This window comes from Oncorhynchus masou, chromosome 9 (genome assembly GCF_036934945.1).
Source record: "Oncorhynchus masou masou isolate Uvic2021 chromosome 9, UVic_Omas_1.1, whole genome shotgun sequence".
NCBI lineage: Eukaryota > Metazoa > Chordata > Actinopteri > Salmoniformes > Salmonidae > Oncorhynchus > Oncorhynchus masou.
Window position 1 is genome coordinate 71336155 of NC_088220.1, and position 18855 is coordinate 71355009.

General features: G+C 40.8%; 1 protein-coding gene across 2 annotated transcripts; it reads right to left on the minus strand.

Moving 5' to 3' along the window:
- Nucleotides 1-486: 486 nt before the first annotated feature.
- Nucleotides 487-16581, minus strand: LOC135546576 (nitric oxide synthase, inducible-like). Of its 2 annotated transcripts, XM_064975126.1 has the most exons (26): nt 16523-16581; nt 16193-16249; nt 15996-16094; nt 15670-15809; nt 15064-15226; nt 14805-14896; nt 13059-13200; nt 12766-12905; nt 11793-11967; nt 11468-11569; nt 8838-9032; nt 8624-8706; nt 6746-6890; nt 6298-6402; nt 6151-6200; nt 4356-4530; nt 3978-4110; nt 3772-3850; nt 3475-3665; nt 3177-3346; nt 2762-2972; nt 2487-2574; nt 2217-2338; nt 1958-2106; nt 1597-1791; nt 487-1462 (listed from the first exon to the last, which is right to left on the minus strand). In XM_064975126.1, exons 2-26 carry the CDS (start codon nt 16247-16249, stop codon nt 1412-1414), a joined length of 3252 nt encoding a protein of 1083 aa, XP_064831198.1. In that variant the 5' UTR covers nt 16523-16581; the 3' UTR covers nt 487-1411. The 2 variants fall into 2 exon arrangements, with proteins under 2 accessions (XP_064831198.1, XP_064831197.1); XM_064975125.1 differs by lacking the exon at nt 16523-16581 and having other exon boundaries at nt 16193-16300.
- Between the last annotated feature and the right edge of the window lie 2274 nt (nt 16582-18855).

Here is an 18855-nt window from a genome sequence, read left to right on the forward strand (position 1 = left end):
ATCTCTGCAACCCTGTCTCGTAGCACTACGGACACTTCCTTCGACCCCATGGCCTGGTTTTTGCTCTAATATGAACTGTCAACTGTGGGACCTTATATAGACAGGTGAGTGCTTTTCAAATAATATCCAATAAATTGAAACATCTCAAGGATGATCAATGGAAACAGGATGCACCTGAGCTCAATCTCAAGTCTCATAGAAAGGTTCTGAATACTTATGTAAATAAGGTATTTCTGTTTTTTATTTTGCATAAATTTGCAAACATTTCTAAAAGCCTGTTTTTGCTTTGTCATTATGGGGTATTGTGTGTGCTGTAGATTGCTGAGGAGTTGTATTATTTAATACATTTTGGAATAAGGCTGTAATGTAACTGTTAGATGAATTTAGTAACGATGTGTTCATTAACCAATTCAATTAAACTACTCCGTCTGCTATATTAGAATTTGTAGGATACTGATAGAAATGAAGACAGACAGAGGCCCAGTCTACAATAGTACAATAGTGAAATGTTTATTCACGGGAATGTTGTGGTCATAATACTATGTACATTGGTTTATATACCTCACATTTTGTCAAAAATGTCCCTCCTCCTCTCAGATACAATGGCAATATAGTTCACAAGCCTTCTCACATTGTCTGCCACCTGTTAAACAATCTACTACAAGCCCAAGGTCTCTCCCCTCCCTGGGTAAGGACAGAATGTCCTGTAAGGAACACAGTATTCCAGCCCGTCTGACGATAGCTCCATTAGTTTCTAACAAGGAATAGAAAATCCTTGTTCTAATTCTTGACTAAAACTACACCTTATTTTCAGTATTATGATTATAATAAGATGCATACATTCATACAGTAACAGAGTAGTATTCTGTTTAGTTATAATTCTAAGCTAAACGTATACATAATTTAGTCATTATTCATAAAAATCCCATAACAGTAACAAAATGTGGAAAAGTGCATGCTAAAATCACCTCTGACTACAATGATTTTGTAATGTGATTTTTTTTTAAATTAATGTTCACAACATGTAAAACACATTCTGATTACAAGCATATTAAACATTTTCATAATACAGATTCAACAATCCCACATTCCGTTATATTGTACAAACACTACATAGACTTAAAACCTATACATCTGTAATCAATCTTTAATATCATCATGTGAATATAAATGTTATAATCATCTCTTTGAAATATACTTAAAGTGACATTTTTCAGGCAGAGGGCCAAAGGATGGCTAGGTGGTATGCTTGGGACCACCAACAGCTACAAACATTTTCCAAAGTGACAATCCTAAGCTATCACCAAAAACAAAAACAGGGCATCACAAGAATAGCAAAAAATCCATGTTATGTCTAGATCTTGCTCCGTCCATTGAGTTTATTCCCAGAAGCCAGCAGAACCCGACCACCTCACTTCTGAAACTGGGCTCCGAAAATGTCCTCATGGTACCTCTTCTGGATCTGCAAATAAAGAAACAAACCATAAAAGCATGGTAAAACACTGTCCACTTGCTACAGTATTGGAACTAGATTAAGAGGCATCATGGCATTCATATTAGTTTTCATATTAGTGATTGAGAGGAAAGTGAACTAACCTTTAGTTGGGTCAGGTATTCTCCTGCCTGGGTGAGGGTGATGCCAAGCTGGCTGCTCAGAATCTCCTGTACTGCTAGAGTAACTCCCTGGGCCATGTTCACACCCCCACACACATAGAAGTGACCCTCCTTCTGGTGCAACACACTCAGCACCTCCTCTGCCATCCTCTCCCTCAGGACATCCTGGACATAGACCTGCTCACACACAGAGGCTAAAAGTTAGGAATAGGAGGCACAGTACAGGGAAATAGGAACAATTTTAAGCTTCAATCTTCCATTGAATCTCAAGCCAATCTGATTCAATCAAGCTTTTCAAACGATCACTCAGTACATGATTTGTTTCAAAATGATGCAACAGTACCTTTGGGAGACCTGGCTGGCGGGAATATGCGTTGGTAACACTCTTCAGGACCCCTCTCCTTCTCATCTCCAGTGTCTCCTCTTTGTATAAATGGTCGGTCTCTGAACTCTGGCAGCCAAACACCAGGCTCATAGGACTTCCAGAGAACTCTGTCAAGACAAAACCATAGCCCTTAAGGTCAGAGAGCTTGTATCAGACACACAGACAGGCACACAGACAGGCACACAGACAGGCACACAGACAGGCACACACACACTACCTGGGTGTTTCATGTCATGTAGCCGTTGTTGCCAGAAGCTTCGGAAGGGCGCGATGCCACTGCCAGCCCCCACCAGAATGACTGGAGTGCTGGGCTCTGCTGGGAGGTGGAACCCACCTGAACTGTAAATAATAACACATAATCAGTTAGCTTCACTTTAAATAATAATCTAAATTATTTTGACTGGGGATAGGCTACAACCTAGCATTTTGTGCAATTGAAGAGTGTACCAGCCTAGTGACATACAGTATGTTACAATATGTTCTATACCTGTAGATAAAACATGGTACCAGGTCTCCTTTCTTAATGGTATCCAGCCAGGTGCTGCAGACCCCGTGGTGAAGAGGACCCTGTCCATCTAGTGTAAGACCATTACAGAAAAATACAGTACACTTACTTTCCCAGCCAAGAGATGGCAGTTCAAATTCCTTTCAAAGCATTTGATAACTGCTGTATTGTCATTTCTAAGTTGATTTGCCCTGTCCTGTACCTTGGATGAGAGTGTTTACTGAATGTAAAAAAATGTCAAATCTAATGTTCTGTACCTTGTGTGTGATAGTTCAGCACTGTCAGAGTGAGATGGAGTTCGTTGGGGTGGAGCTGAGGGGAGGAGCTGATGGAGTAGAGGCGGGGCTTGAGCAGAGGCAGCTGGCTGAGGAGGAAGGCTGCAGAGGGTTCTAAAGACGGGAACTCCTCCAGGACTTCCAGGAAGTTGGGAACACGGAACATCTTCCAGGTCGTGTACTCCTTAGAGTCCTGACGGCAAATGAAGACAGAAGCTAAATAACTTGCAAAATATCTGTTGATATAATTTTTTGGAAAGAGCATAGGCTGACAATGATTTTTACATTTTCTTCAATTCCAATAGGTGGTACGTCAAAACCTCTTCTTTCATGATATATTTCATATTTATTTCAAAGACAATAATGAACACTAGTCCTGGAGACAAACAGAAGTTACCTTTGCCAAGGTCAGTAGACGCTGTCGGTGCTCTTCCTGTTTTGCCAACTGAGAGAGCTTGTGGAGGAGGTTCTGAGAGGGGGGCGTGGTCACATCCAGGAAGTAGGTGAGTGCCTGAGACAAAGGGCATGCTGGGATGCGTCCAACAGTCTGCCAGTTTTTCTCATCATCTTTTGGGAAATAGAAATGCAGAGTAATCTTAATAGCGCCAATCTTTCGAAGACGTGTCTTCCTCACAAAAATCAGATTTTACCGTGGTTACCTCAATCAGCACCATTATTAATGAATAGTGTTGTACCTCGGCAGGTGTCAGAACGGTATTCCAGTCGTAGGCACTGGTTTGTTGGGGGCGTATCGGGAAGGAACTTTAGGATGCCAGCCACCAGTTGAGGGAGATTCCCTGGGAAAACACCAACATGGTCTCCTGGAGCAAAGTTCATGACCTCTGCACTTCTCTCCCTCTCCAACTCCACCAAAATGGTGGACCGGCTAGAAACAAGAATGATAATGCTGAATTAAACCCTGTCAAAAATGAGTCCTGTCAAAAACATTGAAAGAATTGCAATAATAACATGCCAGATGACAAGAACTGAACCTTGAATGGGGGCTCTGTAGATTATGTTTGCTCTTCAGTTTCATAGGGAAGACAGTTTTAGAGTGAATGGCTGAAAGTGCTGTGAAAGAGACAATGAAAATCATCACATACAACTGGCTGACTGAAATACAAGACTAGTTTATAATGCTTTATATTGCTACACCAGTCCCTTGTCAAATGTCCATCCCCTGGTCCATGTGTAGTACCTGTGATGCGGTCCTGGGGGCAGCTCTCCACTGCTACGCGGTGTCTCAGTGGGTCCCAGGCCTCGCAGAATCGCTCTGCCCCAGGGAGCTGCAGACTCAGCTGTCCCTGGATGTTGAACTCCTTATAAGCATCCTGGAAGCAGAGAAAGGGTCCTTAGGCTCAATGATTCAAAACACTATGGATCAATATGATATACAAATGCTTGTGAGAGTAAAGATCATAACAGGACTTTTTTGTAATGATACTTGAGCATATACTGTAGTAGACATACCAGGAGTATGTTAATATGTATGCTATAAAATATACTGCAAACAGGATCGTTGACACGTAGCTAAGATCCACTTTAAAGAGTGTGACATCCTCCCTTTTCCACCTACCTTGAGAGCGGTGAGAGCCCAGGCAGAGAAGGACTCCTCCTGTCCATTCAGTTCATCCCCCTCTCCAGTGGGCGTCACCCGCTCTGCCCCCAGCTCCTCCAGCTTGGCATCCACAGCATGGGCGAATGCACAGAACTGTGGGTACATCCTCGAGCCCAGCCCAAACACACAGTACCTGGGGGAGGAGAGAGGACATAAGACCAGTTTCAAAACTAAAGAGGTGTCTGAGAAACTGCAACTTCACCAAATGAGTACATCTTAAAGGTATGTAGTGCCTTCAGAAAGTATTCAGTCCCCTTAACTTTTTCCACATTTTGTTAGGTTACAGCCTTATTCTAAAATGATTAAATTGTTTTTTCCCCCCTCTATCTACACGCAATACTCCATAATGACAAAGCAAAAACGGTTTATTTTTTTGTGCTAATTTATACAAAATTAAAAAACAGAATTATCACATTTACATAAGTATTCAGACCCTTTACTCAGTACTTTGTTGAAGCACCTTTGGTAGCAATTACAACCTGGAGTCTTCTTGGGTATGAAGCTACAAGCTTGGCACACCTGTATTTGGGGAGTTTCTCCCATTCTTCTCTGTAGATCCTTCCAAGCTCTGTCAGGTTGGATGGGTCGCGTTGCTGCATAGCTGTTTTCAGGTCTCTCCAGAGATGTTCAATCAGGTTCTAACTCTGGCTGGGCCACTCAAGAACATTCAGAGACTTGTCCCGAAGCCAGTCCTGCGTTGTCTTGGCTGTGTGCTTGGGGTCATTGTACTATTGGAAGGTGAATCTTTTCCCCAGTCTGAGGTCTTGAGTGCTCTGGAGCAGGTTTTCATCAAGGATCTCTCTGTTCATCTTTCCCTTGATCCTGACTCGTCTCCCAGTTCCTGCCGCTGAAAAACACCCATACAGCATGATGCTGCCACCACCATGCTTCACCGTAGGAATGGTGCCAGGTTTCCTTCTGACGTGACGCTTGGCATTTAGGCCAAAGAGTTGAATCTTGGTTTCATCAGACCAGATAATCTTGTTTCTCATGGTCTGAGAGTCTTTAGCTGCAGAGATGGTTGTCCTTCTGGAAGGTTCTCCCATCTCCACAGAGGAATTCTAGAGCTCTGTCAGAGTGACCATCGGGTTCTTAGTCACCACCCTGACCAAGGCCCTTCTCCCTGATTGCTCAGTTCAGCCGGGCGGCCAGCTCTAGAAAGAGTATCGGTGGTTCCAAACTTCTTCCATTTAAGAATGATGGAGGCCACTGTGTTCTTGGGGACCTTTAATGCTGCCAAAATGTTTTGGTACCCTTCTCCAGAACTGTGCCTCGACACAATCCTGTCTCGGAGCTCTATGGACAATTCCTCCGACCTCATGGCTTGTTTTGTTTTTTGACATGCACTGTCAACTGTGGGACCTTATATTGACATGTGTGTGCCTTTCCAAATCATGCCCAAACAATTGATTTTACCACAGGTGAACTCCATGGATGATCAATGGAAACAGGATGCACATGACCTCAATTTCAAGACTCATAACAAAGGGTCTGAATACTTATGTAAACAAGTTATTTCTGCATTTATTTTTTTGTTGTTGCAAAAAAGTCTTAAAACCTGTTTTTTCTTAGTCATTATTGGGTATTGTACATAGATTGCTGAGGATTAAAAAATATATAAATAATTTAGAATAAGGCTAGAACGTAACAAAATGTGGAAAAAGTCAAGGGGGTCTGATTCCAAAGGCACTCTTCATGTACAGCCCAATACGGAGAGGACAATGCAGAGAGAAATGCTTGAGATACTACTTACCTTAACTTGTTCCTGAGATACTGCAAGGAGAAAAGCTGTTTCTTAAAACTCTAGAGAAAGAAATATTAACATGTGTTGAATATTGAGACATTACATTTTATAAATGTGGGGGAAAATACTTAATATCTTCAAAATACAGAAACACACCTCTCCATTTCCAGGGGAGTCTCCATTCCCAAAGGTGCTAGCTACCACAACCAGAAGGCTCTCCTGTTCCATGTCATTGAAGTTATAGTCCTCCATACAGAGCAACTTTAAAGATATACAGAGCAGCTTTAGTTGATCTTTGTAAACATTCTGGGCAATTGTGAGGACATTAGTGACTTAAGACATCAGATTGTACATTATACAAGCATTATACATTATACAAGCACTATACATTATACAAGCACATCTACTTGCTAACTCCCCGTTATGTGTTCTGTAAATTAACTCTTACTGAGCTCAATATAGTCCTCACATACATATAGATTCCAATTAAACTAGAGTTTTACATTTATTCACAGTGGTTAACACACACAAATGCCCTGAAGCACATTAGACTGAGGCAGTAAGCCCTCTATCAGCCTTAATAGAGATGAGATAGATCTCCTACCCTGGAGTTGAAGGCACCGTTTAGCATGGAGTTCAGTCTCTGGGCCAATGTCTGTGATTTCCCTGTTTCAGTAGCGTACAGAACAGTGCAACGCACCCTTTTAGCCAGCACTCTGCTCATGAGGGTGGAAGTAAAGAGCGCCGCCCTATAGGAAGGAACCAGACATGAATGATAATACTTTGTAATATATTATGAGCATGGCTTAGCTCAACCTCAACCATTATATGCATTTACAATGGCTGGAGGAAGTTTTCACCCCCCTTGGAATTTTTCCTTTTTTGTTGCCTTACAACCTGGATTTAAAATAGATTTTTGGGGGGGTTGTATCATTTGATTTACACAACATGCCCACCTATTTGAAGATGCAAAAATATTTATTGTGAAACAAACAAGAAATAGGTCAATACTTTGTAGAGTCATCTTTTGCAGCAATTACAGTTGCAAGTCTCTTGAGGTATGTCTCTATAAGCTTGACACATCTAGCCACTGGGATTTTTGCCCATTCTTCAAGGCAAAACTGCTCCAGCTCCTCCAAGTGTGATGGGTTCCACTGGTGTACAGCAATCTTTAAGTCATTCCACAGCTTTTCAATTGGATTGAGGTCTGGGCTTTGACTGGGCCATTTCAAGACATTTAAATGTTTCCCCTTAAACCACTCGAGTGTTGCTTTAGCAGTGTGCTTAGGGTCATTGTCCTGCTGGAAGGTGAACCTCCATCCCAGTCTCAAATCTCTGGAAGACTGAAACAGGTTTTCCCTCGGGAATTTCCCTGTATTTAGCGCCATCCATCATTCCTTCAATACTGACCCATTTCCCAGTCCCTGCCGATGAAAAACATCCCCACAGCATGATGCTGACACCACCATGGGTTAGTGCCAGACATAGCGTTTTCCTTGATGGCCAAAAAGCTAAATTTTAGTCTCATCTGACCAGAGTACCTTCTTCCATATGTTTGGGGAGTCTCCCACATGCCTTTTGGAGAACACCAAACGTGTTTGCTTATTTTTTCTTGAAGCAATGGCTTTTTTTCTGGCCACTCTTCCGTAAAGCCCAGCTCTGTGGAGTGTACGGCTTAAAGTGGTCCTATGGACAGATACTCCAATCTCCGCTGTGGAGCATTGCAGCTCCTTCAGGGTTATCTTTGGTCTCTTTGTTGCCTCTCTGATTAATGCCCTCCTTGCCTGGTTCGTGAGTTTTGGTGGGCGGCCCTCTTGGCAGGTTTGTTGTGGTGCCATATTCTTTCCATTTTTTAATAATGGATTTAATGGTGCTCGATGTGATGTTCAAAGTTTTGGCTATTGTTTTATAACCCAACACTGATCTGTACTACCCAACCCTGATCTGTCCACAATATTGTCCCTGACCTGTTTGGAGAGCGCCTTGGTCTTCATGGTGCCGCTTGCTTAGTGGTGTTGCAGACTCTGGGGCCTTTTAGAACAGGTGTATGTATACTCAGATCATCTGACAGATCATGTGACACTTAGATTACACACAGGTGGACTTTATTTAAGTAATTATGTCACTTCTGAAGGTAATTGGTTGCACCAGATGTTATTTAGGGGCTTCATAGCAAAAGGGGGAATACATATGCACGCACCACTTTTCATACATTTATTTATTTGTAGAATTTTTGAAAATTCGCCAATTTTGACTATTTTGTGTTTGTCCATTACATGAAATACAAAATAAAAAAGAAATTGAAATTACAGGTGCAATGCAACAAAATAGGAAAAATGCCAAGGGGGATGAATACTTTTGCAATATTTTGCAGTATAGCTATGTCAATAATATGATTAGGACTGCATTATAATTCATAACTCATCATGAATGTGTTTATAAATCATTACAGATATGGTTGTCATAGTCCATGGAAGATTACCTGGCCACCGCTTTGAAGCTGATCTGTTGCTTCTTCAGGCACATCTCTCCATTTCTCCAGACATGGGTCATCCAGGGGTCAGGCTTTGAACAACAACAACAGTCACAGACAATCCTATAGCAACTGCCCTGTAATCCTGTAAGGTGGACCTTAACCAGATGAATTATATAGCCTATATATTATACACAATACAGGATGGTGTCTCAGAACCTACCTGGTAGTAGAAGAAGGGAGAGAGGATGTAGTTGACCATCTCCTGGTGGAAGATGGGGGTGAGAGAGCCAGACATGGGAGGAACCAGCCAGGCCCAGTCTGCAGGGCAGCCGCCGCGCAGCCGGAACTCTGTCTCCAAGTGCTTCATGAAGGACTCGGCTGCAGAGTGGTGGTCTGTGATGGTTACCTTGTTTTTCTGCAGTGTACAGTAATGAGACAAAAGGAGTGCATTTATCTCAAGGAAAACTCCAGATGACGGCTGAACCATTGTCATTGTAGTGTAGCATCCTTTGGCAAAATAGCATTAATACTTTAATGCAGGGAAACTTAAATCAGTTTTACGTCATTTCTCCCAGCATGTTACATCTTCAACCAGAGAGAAAAATTCTAGACCACCTTTACTCCACACACAGAGACGTGTACAAAGTTCTCCCTCACCCTCCATTAGCAAATCTGACCAGAACTCTCTCTTCCTGATTCCTGCTTACAAGCAAAAACTAAAGCAGGTAGTACCAGTGACTCGCTCAATACGGAAGTGGTCAGATGACGCAGATGCTAAGCTACAGGACTGTTTTGCTAGCACAAACTGGAATATGTTCTGGGATTCTTCCAATGGCATTGAGGAGTACACCACTTCAGTCACTGGCTTCATCAATAAGTGCATTGATGACGTCGTCCCTACAGTGACCATATGTACATAACCCAACCAGAAGCCATGGATTACAGGCAACATCCGCACTGAGCTAAAGGATAGAGCTGCCGATTACCAGGACGTGTACTCGGAGCATATGTTAAACCAGCTGGTAAGTGTCTTCACTGACATTTTCAACCTGTCCCTGACGAAGTCTGTAATACCAACATGTTTCAAACGGACCACCATAGTCCCTGTGCCCCAGAACATCAGGGTAACCAGCCTAAATGACTACTGACCCGCAACACTCACATCTATAGTCATGAAGTGCTTTGAAAGGCTGGTCATGGCTCACATCAACACCATTATCCCAGACACCCTAGACCCACTCCAATTTGCATACTGCCCCAACAGATCCACAGATGACGCAATCTCTATTGCAATTCACACTGCCCTTCCCACCTGGACAAAAGGAAGACCTACGTGAGAATGCTGTTCATTGACTACAGCTCAGCGTTCAAAAACATAGTGACTACAAAGCTCACCACTAAGCTAAGGACCCTGGGACTAAACACTTCCCTTTGCAACTGGATCCTGGACTTCCTGATGGGCTGCCCACACACAGGTGGTAAGGGTAGGTAACACCACATCTTCCACGCTGATCCTCAACACGGGGGCCCCTCAGGGGTGTGTGCTCAGTCCCCTCCTGTACTCCCTGTTCACCCATGACTGCATGGCCAAGCACGACCCCAAAGCCATCATTAAGTTTGCTGACGACACAACAATGGTTTTTATCCTGGACGTGTGGTGCCAGGATAACAACCTCTCCCTCAACATGATCAAGACAATGGAGATGATTGTGGACTATAGGAAAAGGAGGACCGAGCACGCCCCCATTCTCACCGATGGGGCTGTAGTAGAGCAGGTTGAGAGCTTCAAGTTCCTTGGCATCCACATCAACAACAAACTGTCATAGTCCAAACACACCAAGACAGTCATGAAGAGGGGACTACAATGCCTATTGCCCCTCAGGAGACTGAAATGATTTGGCATAGGTCCTCAGATCCTCAAAAGGTTCTACAGCTGCACCATCGAGAGCATCCTGAATGGTTGCATCAATGCCTGGTATGGCAACTGCTCGGTCCCCGACCGCAAGGCACTACAGAGGGTAGTGCGTATGGTCCAGAACATAACTGAGGCCAAGCGTCCTGCCATCCAGGAACTCTATACCAGGCGGTGTCAGAGGAAGGTCCTAAACATTTCCAAAGACTCCAGCCACTCTAGTCGTAAAATGTTATCTCTGCTACCGCACGGCAAGCGGAACCGGAGCGCAAAGTCTAGGTCCAAACTGCTTCTTAACAGCTTCTACCCCAAGCCATAAGACTCCTGAACAGATAACCAAATGACAACCCGGACTATTTGCATTGACCCCCCGATTTTTACACTGCTGCTACTCTGTTTAATTATCTATGCATAGTCACTTTACCTCTACCTACATGTACATATTACCTCAATTACTTCAACTAACCTGTGCCTCGCACTTTAAGTCCGCTACTGATATTTTAGATTTGCTCTTTAATTATTTGTTATTTTTCTATTTTTGTCTATTTTTCATTTTTATTTGTATTTATTGTTTACTTCAGTTTATCTAGGAAATACTTTCTTAACACATATTTTTTTCTTAAAACTGCATTGTTGTTTAAGGGCTTGTAAGTAAGCGTTTCACTGTAAGGTCTACAATTGTACCTGTTGTATTCAGCGCATGTGACAAATTAAAATGGATTTGATTTGATTAGAAAATTGTAGGTATTTAAAAAAAATGTGACAAAACAGCAACAACAAGAACATAACTTGGGATTTCTACTGGGAATAACATCATTCAAAAGGCACTCGTACATCTGAGCTATCTTTTTTTGCAGGCAGGCGCATGGTAACAGTTGAATAAGATGAGAAAAAAGAATAACATGCCTTTGGATTGGCCCTGTATATGTGAAGGTTACCTGGAAACTGTATATGACTGCAACATTGATGGTCACCAAGGCCTGGTCCTTCCACAGTGAGGACAGCTTGTGTGTCTCCAGGCCCATCCTGCGACCCACTTCCTGTACGGACAGGAAGCCAAAACATTCTCATCCATTGCATCATTGTCAAGTCAGCCAGAATTGTGTTGCAGAAGCGTGAAACAAGAAAACATTTTTAAACAGAAAATTAGATTTTTGGTTATTGCTGATGAGGGTTCCTCCTCCATTTCAAAACATATGCTAATCCTGATGAGCACAACCCTGTGCTGTAGCCATGGTGATTACCTATGAAAGTGAGTCTTACCTCCAAGATGTTATAACGCTGATAGTCACAGAAATCCCTCACGCCAATCTCAGTGCCCATGTACCAGCCATTAAAGGGACAGGCTGGGAATTCAAGTCCACCAATCTCCATCAGCATGTTGGACACCGCAGGCAGAGCATACCACTTCAGTCCTAGGTCTTGGAACCACTTATGCCTAATGACAAAAGATCAACACAATATATCTGATAATAATATATAAAAGAACATACCCAAAAACACCACCACTAGGATAGATGTGGTTAGTTACTGTAGTGAATCATTCAGTCCTCAATGTGACATCTTTTTTATACACAATGAGTTACATACACACAGTTGTGCTCACTCTACCAAAGGTGCTTGAGACACTTCACTCAATTCAGTATTGTGTCCAGTGAAACGAATGAAGGACCACTTTGGAGTGGTTAGACATTTAAATAAAAGAAAATGGTACAGGTCATTGGGCCCTCCTAGACCTGGCTTTGGGAAACTATTTGGATAAAGGAATGTTGCCTTGCAGACAAGTTCTATAGAGCTCTTCACTCTCTCCCATTCAGCTCCGTTCCTCAAGAGCTCCAGACGGCTGATTTAAAAACAACTATTTTATAATTCAAGCTCTTGAGCAACTGTGGGCAATGGTTTAAATTTACCCAGGCAGCTACATAACACATTGACTTAATTAGATAACTACTACTTAAAAACATCATCATGGCTATGGAGGCGTGATGGTCTGAATCCTATGTATCTCTGATGAATGCAATCAATGGCAAATCTAGTATGGAATCAAACGGATTTGCATACACGCGTGTCATAACATAACTGTTATGTAGTGGTATCGTAACCAAGCAACATCTCTTTGCCAATGAAAGTCATTGTATGTAGTGGAATAACTATGATAACTGCAGGCTTGACCTTGTATTTGTTCTCAAAAGTGTGTTTAGATAACCATCCAATAGAAACCAAACAAGTCACTCACTGGGGGTGTTCCATGGAAACCTCCAGGATCAGGTGTGGAGGGATTTCATAAAGGTCTGGGTCCTCCCCGTTGACCTGCAGGACTAGTGGCAACACATCGAAGAGGCCGTATGGAGGTTTCCATCCAAGCTGGATACAGATCTTTAAGAACACAGGACAAAAGTAACTAACTTTTAAAAATGTATCTTTTCAAATGAACACATACAGTATCTGAGCTCTATCTTAGATGTTTGAATGGGCGTTATTGAAATAGCTGGGGTAGAGCATGGTGGCTATAGCTACTAGATATAGTACCGTAGTGAATTCTACACTGGATGGGTCTCCCTGGATACTGCCATCAGGCATCTGGTAACCTGCATACTTCAACAACTGGCTGTTCCACACCCGGAAATCATGCCCGTCTTCCTTTCTCGGAGGAAAGACGGTAATCGCAGACCTGAAATAAATAAGACACAAGAAGAAGATCTGTAATAACATATGGACAAACTAAAATACTCATGGAAGGACCTTGAAAAACTGTCCCTTAACAAAGTGAATGACCTATAGCAGGGTTCTGTAACACTTGTCGTCTGGGGAAGGAGAGGAGGACCAAGGTGCAGCATGGTAAGTGTTCATATTTTAAATATTTTAAAGGAACACTGAAAACAAAACAATAAACAACCAACGAATAGTCCTGTACGGTACAACACTAAACAGAAAATAACCACCCACAAAACACAATGGAAAACAGGCTACCTAAATATGGTTCTCAATCAGGGACAACGAATGACAGCTGCCTCTGATTGAGAACCATACCAGGCCAAACACAGAAATAGAAAATCATAGACAAATTAACATAGACAACCCACCCCACTCACGCCCTGACCATACTAAAACAAAAGACAAAACAAAGGAACTAAGGTCAGAATGTGACAGGTTCCCCAATATGCAGCCCATGGGCAATTTTATTTGTTTTCTGAGGAAGAAATGTATAAATGGCCTAATTATTTTTGTTGTTGACATAAAAGACTAATACAGTCACTAGGAAATCAGCTCAAATCAGCTTAATGTATAAATAGAGAGGCATATGTGATCGTATCCCAATGTAATCAAGGTTTGAAATGATTCTGTTTTTCTCAAATACTATATCTGTTTGGGATTCTTACAGTCAATATGCAGCGTACAAATTATTTATAACTATGTTCTGGCCCCCCGACCATCCGCTCAAGGAAAAATTATACTTTTATTTCACTACATTCCTAAAGAAAATAATGTACTTTTTACTCCATACATTTTCCCTGACACCCAAAAGTACTTGCTACATTTTGACAGGAAAACATATCAAGAGAACATCCCTGGTCATCCCTACTGCCTCTGATCTGGCAGACTCACTAACCACAAATGCTTCTTCATAAATTATGTCTGAGTGTTGTCAATAAAAAATACAAGATAAAATTGTGTCACCTGGTTTGATTAATATAAGAAAGTTGAAATTATTTATAATTTTACTTTTGATACTTAAGTAACGTTACATTTTAGTAATTCCATTTACTTTTGATACTTAAGTATATTTGAAACCAAATACTTTTACACTTTTACTCAAGTAGTATTTTACTTGGTGACTTTCACTTTTACTTGAGTCATTTTATATCAAGTCATCTTAACTTTTCCTCAAGTATGACAATTAAGTATCTTTTCCACCACTGCACCGAGTTGAGAGTTTTCCTTTGAAGAGATTATCTTTACTTGGTGTTTTCTTCCCTCTGCCTATGATCTCATGCTTCCAATCCTTTCATGTTTTACGAAGAATGCTGCATTAGTTAGGCTACCTCAGAAAGTAGGGCTGTCGGTCACCTAGGACTAGATTAAATCCGTGCGTCTAAAACGCACGATATAGACCGATTTAAATTGAAAGTCAATGTTGCTGTGTTCGCTGAGACTTTATTCACGTTAACTCTGCATATGATGGCTCAATAGAACATGACCTTTCAATTACAATCGCGCTATAATGCGGATGTTCCACGCAGCGGATTTAATTTAGCCCCACTTCTTTCTGTTTACCTTAGGTTTCCTCCATTTGTGGCAAACTGTAAGTGTTCGCACAGAAACTGGAACATTTCCTGAGTAGTCTTGCACTTTCTGGCATCAAACAGCTGCAGAACAATCCAAGAAACATGTATCATTAATTAGGTGAACCTACACATAGAACACACACGCCCATGTGCATGCATGAAAAACACAAACAATAGATACTGAGATTGATACCCAATAGATAATGAGAAACATAAATGTATCTCTTCTGCCTTGTATGTTTTCTTACTTGTAAATTGGACCACTGAATCCTGCCGATGCATCTTGGGGCGTTCCTCCATGCTTGCCGAGCACCAAACGCTAATTCCTCAACAGTCAATTGATAGGTTCCTGTGGAATCTATCTCCATAGTAATTTCCTCCAATCTGGCGAGGTGGTGTTCAATTTTGGGGCTATGCATTTGGGATTAAATTAGGATATGTGTAAATCATGGAAAACAAACAAATAGTACAATATAGAGGGGATAAAATATATTTCCATTACAAACCTTTTGTAAGGCCCACATAGATGCTTCATAAATTATCTATAAACAAATTCGTACAATAGGCTATAAAGGCTAACTGGAGTAACTATTTTCTCATACAGTCATAATTTATGAAGCATATACGAAGGCCTTGTACAGTAAAGGGTTTATAAAGGCTCTTAAATGAACGACAGAAAATATAGGCTACAAACTATAAATGCCTATAAGGCATTAAACAATATTGCATTATTAACCAACAGTGTGTATTTGACAGATGCTACACTTAGTGGTGTCAGGCAATGGGTTGAACACATTTGGAATAATAATAATAATCGTCATCGTCTTTAGAGAAGAATTCCACTTATTACTTACATTTTGAAGGACTTGTAGTATTGGTTGATTAGGTCAATAGCCTGAGGTAGGATTTCAAGAGTAGAAACTTTGGGACCGCGCACTAGAGCCTTCGGAGTCATGACAGAACCTTCACAAACTTTTGATGTGCATGGTTGGTTCTGTATATGAAATAAAATAAGAGCGTTTCAATTAAAAGCCATTGCTTTATTTTATAGTGTTCAATCTTTTATGAAATAGAAAACACTACAATTCAGGCGCAGCTTCATATTTTAAGCAAAAGAGCTAAACAAATAAATTGCGGTACAATACCACGCCACACACAGCATCATAAACTGTAAACGCACCTTGACTGCCTGGTGGTGCAGCATGTCCTTGAGACTTGAGCCATCCTTCACGTTACGCACGGGTATAGAAAACGGACACCTGATGGCTCTCGTTTCCCACTATTTGATGAACATACAGGAGAAACGGGTTAAACTTATGTCGCATGCTTTAAGCACATTTTCTACATTTATTTCGTCTGTATAATCTCAATTCTTACCTTATTTGGTTTAGTCTGGTGAGACAGTTTGGTTTCATCATCCTGAAGCAGCTTCATCTTCATAATTGTAAAATAAATGCAGTTCATTATCATATTTGGAAATGCCATTTATCTAAATGATTCAAAATGTAAGTGCTTATAGGTTATTTTACTTTGAGTTAAATAATTTTAAGTTAATTGAGTAACAAACAAATATTAATATTTTGTTTGATTAAAGTAAAAAAACAAATGTTAAAGTTAAAATGTGCTCAATAGCTTTCAGTGTTGTGGCATAAACTCGTAAAAACGTTCGAATTTAAATTATATAGTAATCCCGGTATGTATTCTTACCTTGAACTCAAGGTGAGGTGAGCATCAATTCCTCTCTGAAATTTTTCCTCCGGAGTTTTTTCCATTTATACCTGCCTGTAACGAAACTTGGTCAGGCTTATAGGGACCTGCCCCTGTTGTGTTACAGGCAGGTAGACTATCATGAATTACAAATAACATTTTTGTGGCCAGCTTGTTATTGAGGTAGGTCTAATTGAATCTGGCTTGGTTTCAACACATTGTTTGGCAATCCCCATTAGAAAGTAAAGACTGTAACAAACAGGTGGGAAAATCCCTTTAGAAATACAATATTGAATTCCCACAGATCTGTTGAGGCATTCATTAAATATGCAGTACATTCATTACATGACAAGACACAACAGATGGATCAACGGAAAGGCTGTGTTTTTGCAATAAATTGCATTTTTGTATGGCATTTCTCACATAATTTCACGTTTTCTAGTTTTGGATGACAACTGCAAAGCTTAGACATCAAATCAAAATAAAATGTTATTTGTCACATACGCCGAATACAAGCCCTTAACCAACAATGCAGTTCAAGAAATAGAGTTAAGAAAGTATTTACTAAATAAACTAAAGGAAAAAGGAAAATAAAAAAGAGCACAATAAAATAATAAGAGTCTATATGCAGGGGGTACCAGTACCGAGTCAATGTGCCGATGTTACAGGAAGGCCATAAAGATCATCAAGGACATCTACCACCCGAGCCACTGCCTGTTCACCCCGCTATCATCCAGAAGGCGAGGTCAGTACAGGTGCATCAAAGCTGGGACCGAGAGACTGAAAAACAGCTTCTATCTCAAGGCCATCAGACTGTTAAACAGCCACCACTAACATTGAGTGGCTGCTGCCTACACACTGACACTGACTCAACTCCAGCCACTTTAATAATGGGAATTGATGGGAAATGATGTAAATATATCACTAGCCACTTTAAACAATGCTACCTTATATAATGTTACTTACCCTACATTATTCATCTCATATGCATACGTATATACTGTACTCTATATCATCGACTGCATCCTTATGTAATACATGTATCACTAGCCACTTTAACTATGCCACTTTGTTTACATACTCATCTCACATGTATATACTGTACTCGATACCATCTACTGTATCTTGCCTATGCTGCTCTGTACCATCACTCATTCATATATCTTTATGTACATATTCTTTATCCCCTTACACTGTGTATAAGACAGTAGATTAGGAATTGTTAGTTAGATTACTTGTTGGTTATTACTGCATTGTCGGAACTAGAAGCACAAGCATTTCGCTACACTCGCATTAACATCTGCTAACCATGTGTATGTGACAAATAAAATTTGATTTGATTTTAAATAGGCCACTATGTAACAGAATATAACATCATAAAAAGGGTAAATCCACAAGAATTCAATCACTTTTTGAAAGCATCCTTTTATTACAAGTTTGCCCTGTAATCAGGCCAGGGATGATGTCCAGATGTATGGTTGTTTCCTGGAGCATCGGGGAAATAGAGTTATGCGTTTGATGTCATGGAAAACAAGACAGCTTCCTGGGTTGCATCACCTACATGTACAAGGTACCAGGAAAGGGAGGGTGTATTTGAGAAAAGTATTTCCTTCTGATTTGGAGCCAGACTTGTACAAGGAAGCACTTGGGTGTTAAGTGCTTCTCTCACATTGGTTACTAATTGCCTTACTCAATATTTAACTATGAGACGTGAGTACATTTTTGGAAAGGAATCAAGGAAGTTGGACAACATCTCATATCCCCATTCCTGAACTCTGAGAGTTATTCTGATACAACCTGATCACCTGCATTGTGTTGTTGTGTGAGTGAAGACTGAAGGATCTCCAGATGAGATATACCAGAAGGAAGACAAGAGAGCGGGAAAAAAGCTTCCTTCTTATTGGAAATATACTGTACAACCATCATGCTCCACAGAACAACGTAGCGGTGGTATTTTATATATTGAAACTATCTCAACCCCAATCGGTCTGTCAAAAGTTATACTCCTCTGAACTGTATTGTGCCTAAGAAGTCAGACAAGTTGCACCCAAGTGCCTTTATTTATTTACCACTGTGTGCTCTGTATTGCTGTAATTATACATCTATACCAGTAAATAAAATGGTTGTTGCTGGAATATTCAGGTTTATTGTTTCAGGGTTATTGTATTCAGGTTTCTGTATCTGTATGTATTGGTTGGCCTAAAAGATGTTACCATTGTACTGTATATCCACACTTTGTATAGGGTACCCAAGAACTGTTAGGATTCTTATTATAGTTTTGTGATTTAATTTGTTTTTATTTGCATTAGTTTAAAATAGTTTTATTTAGTTTC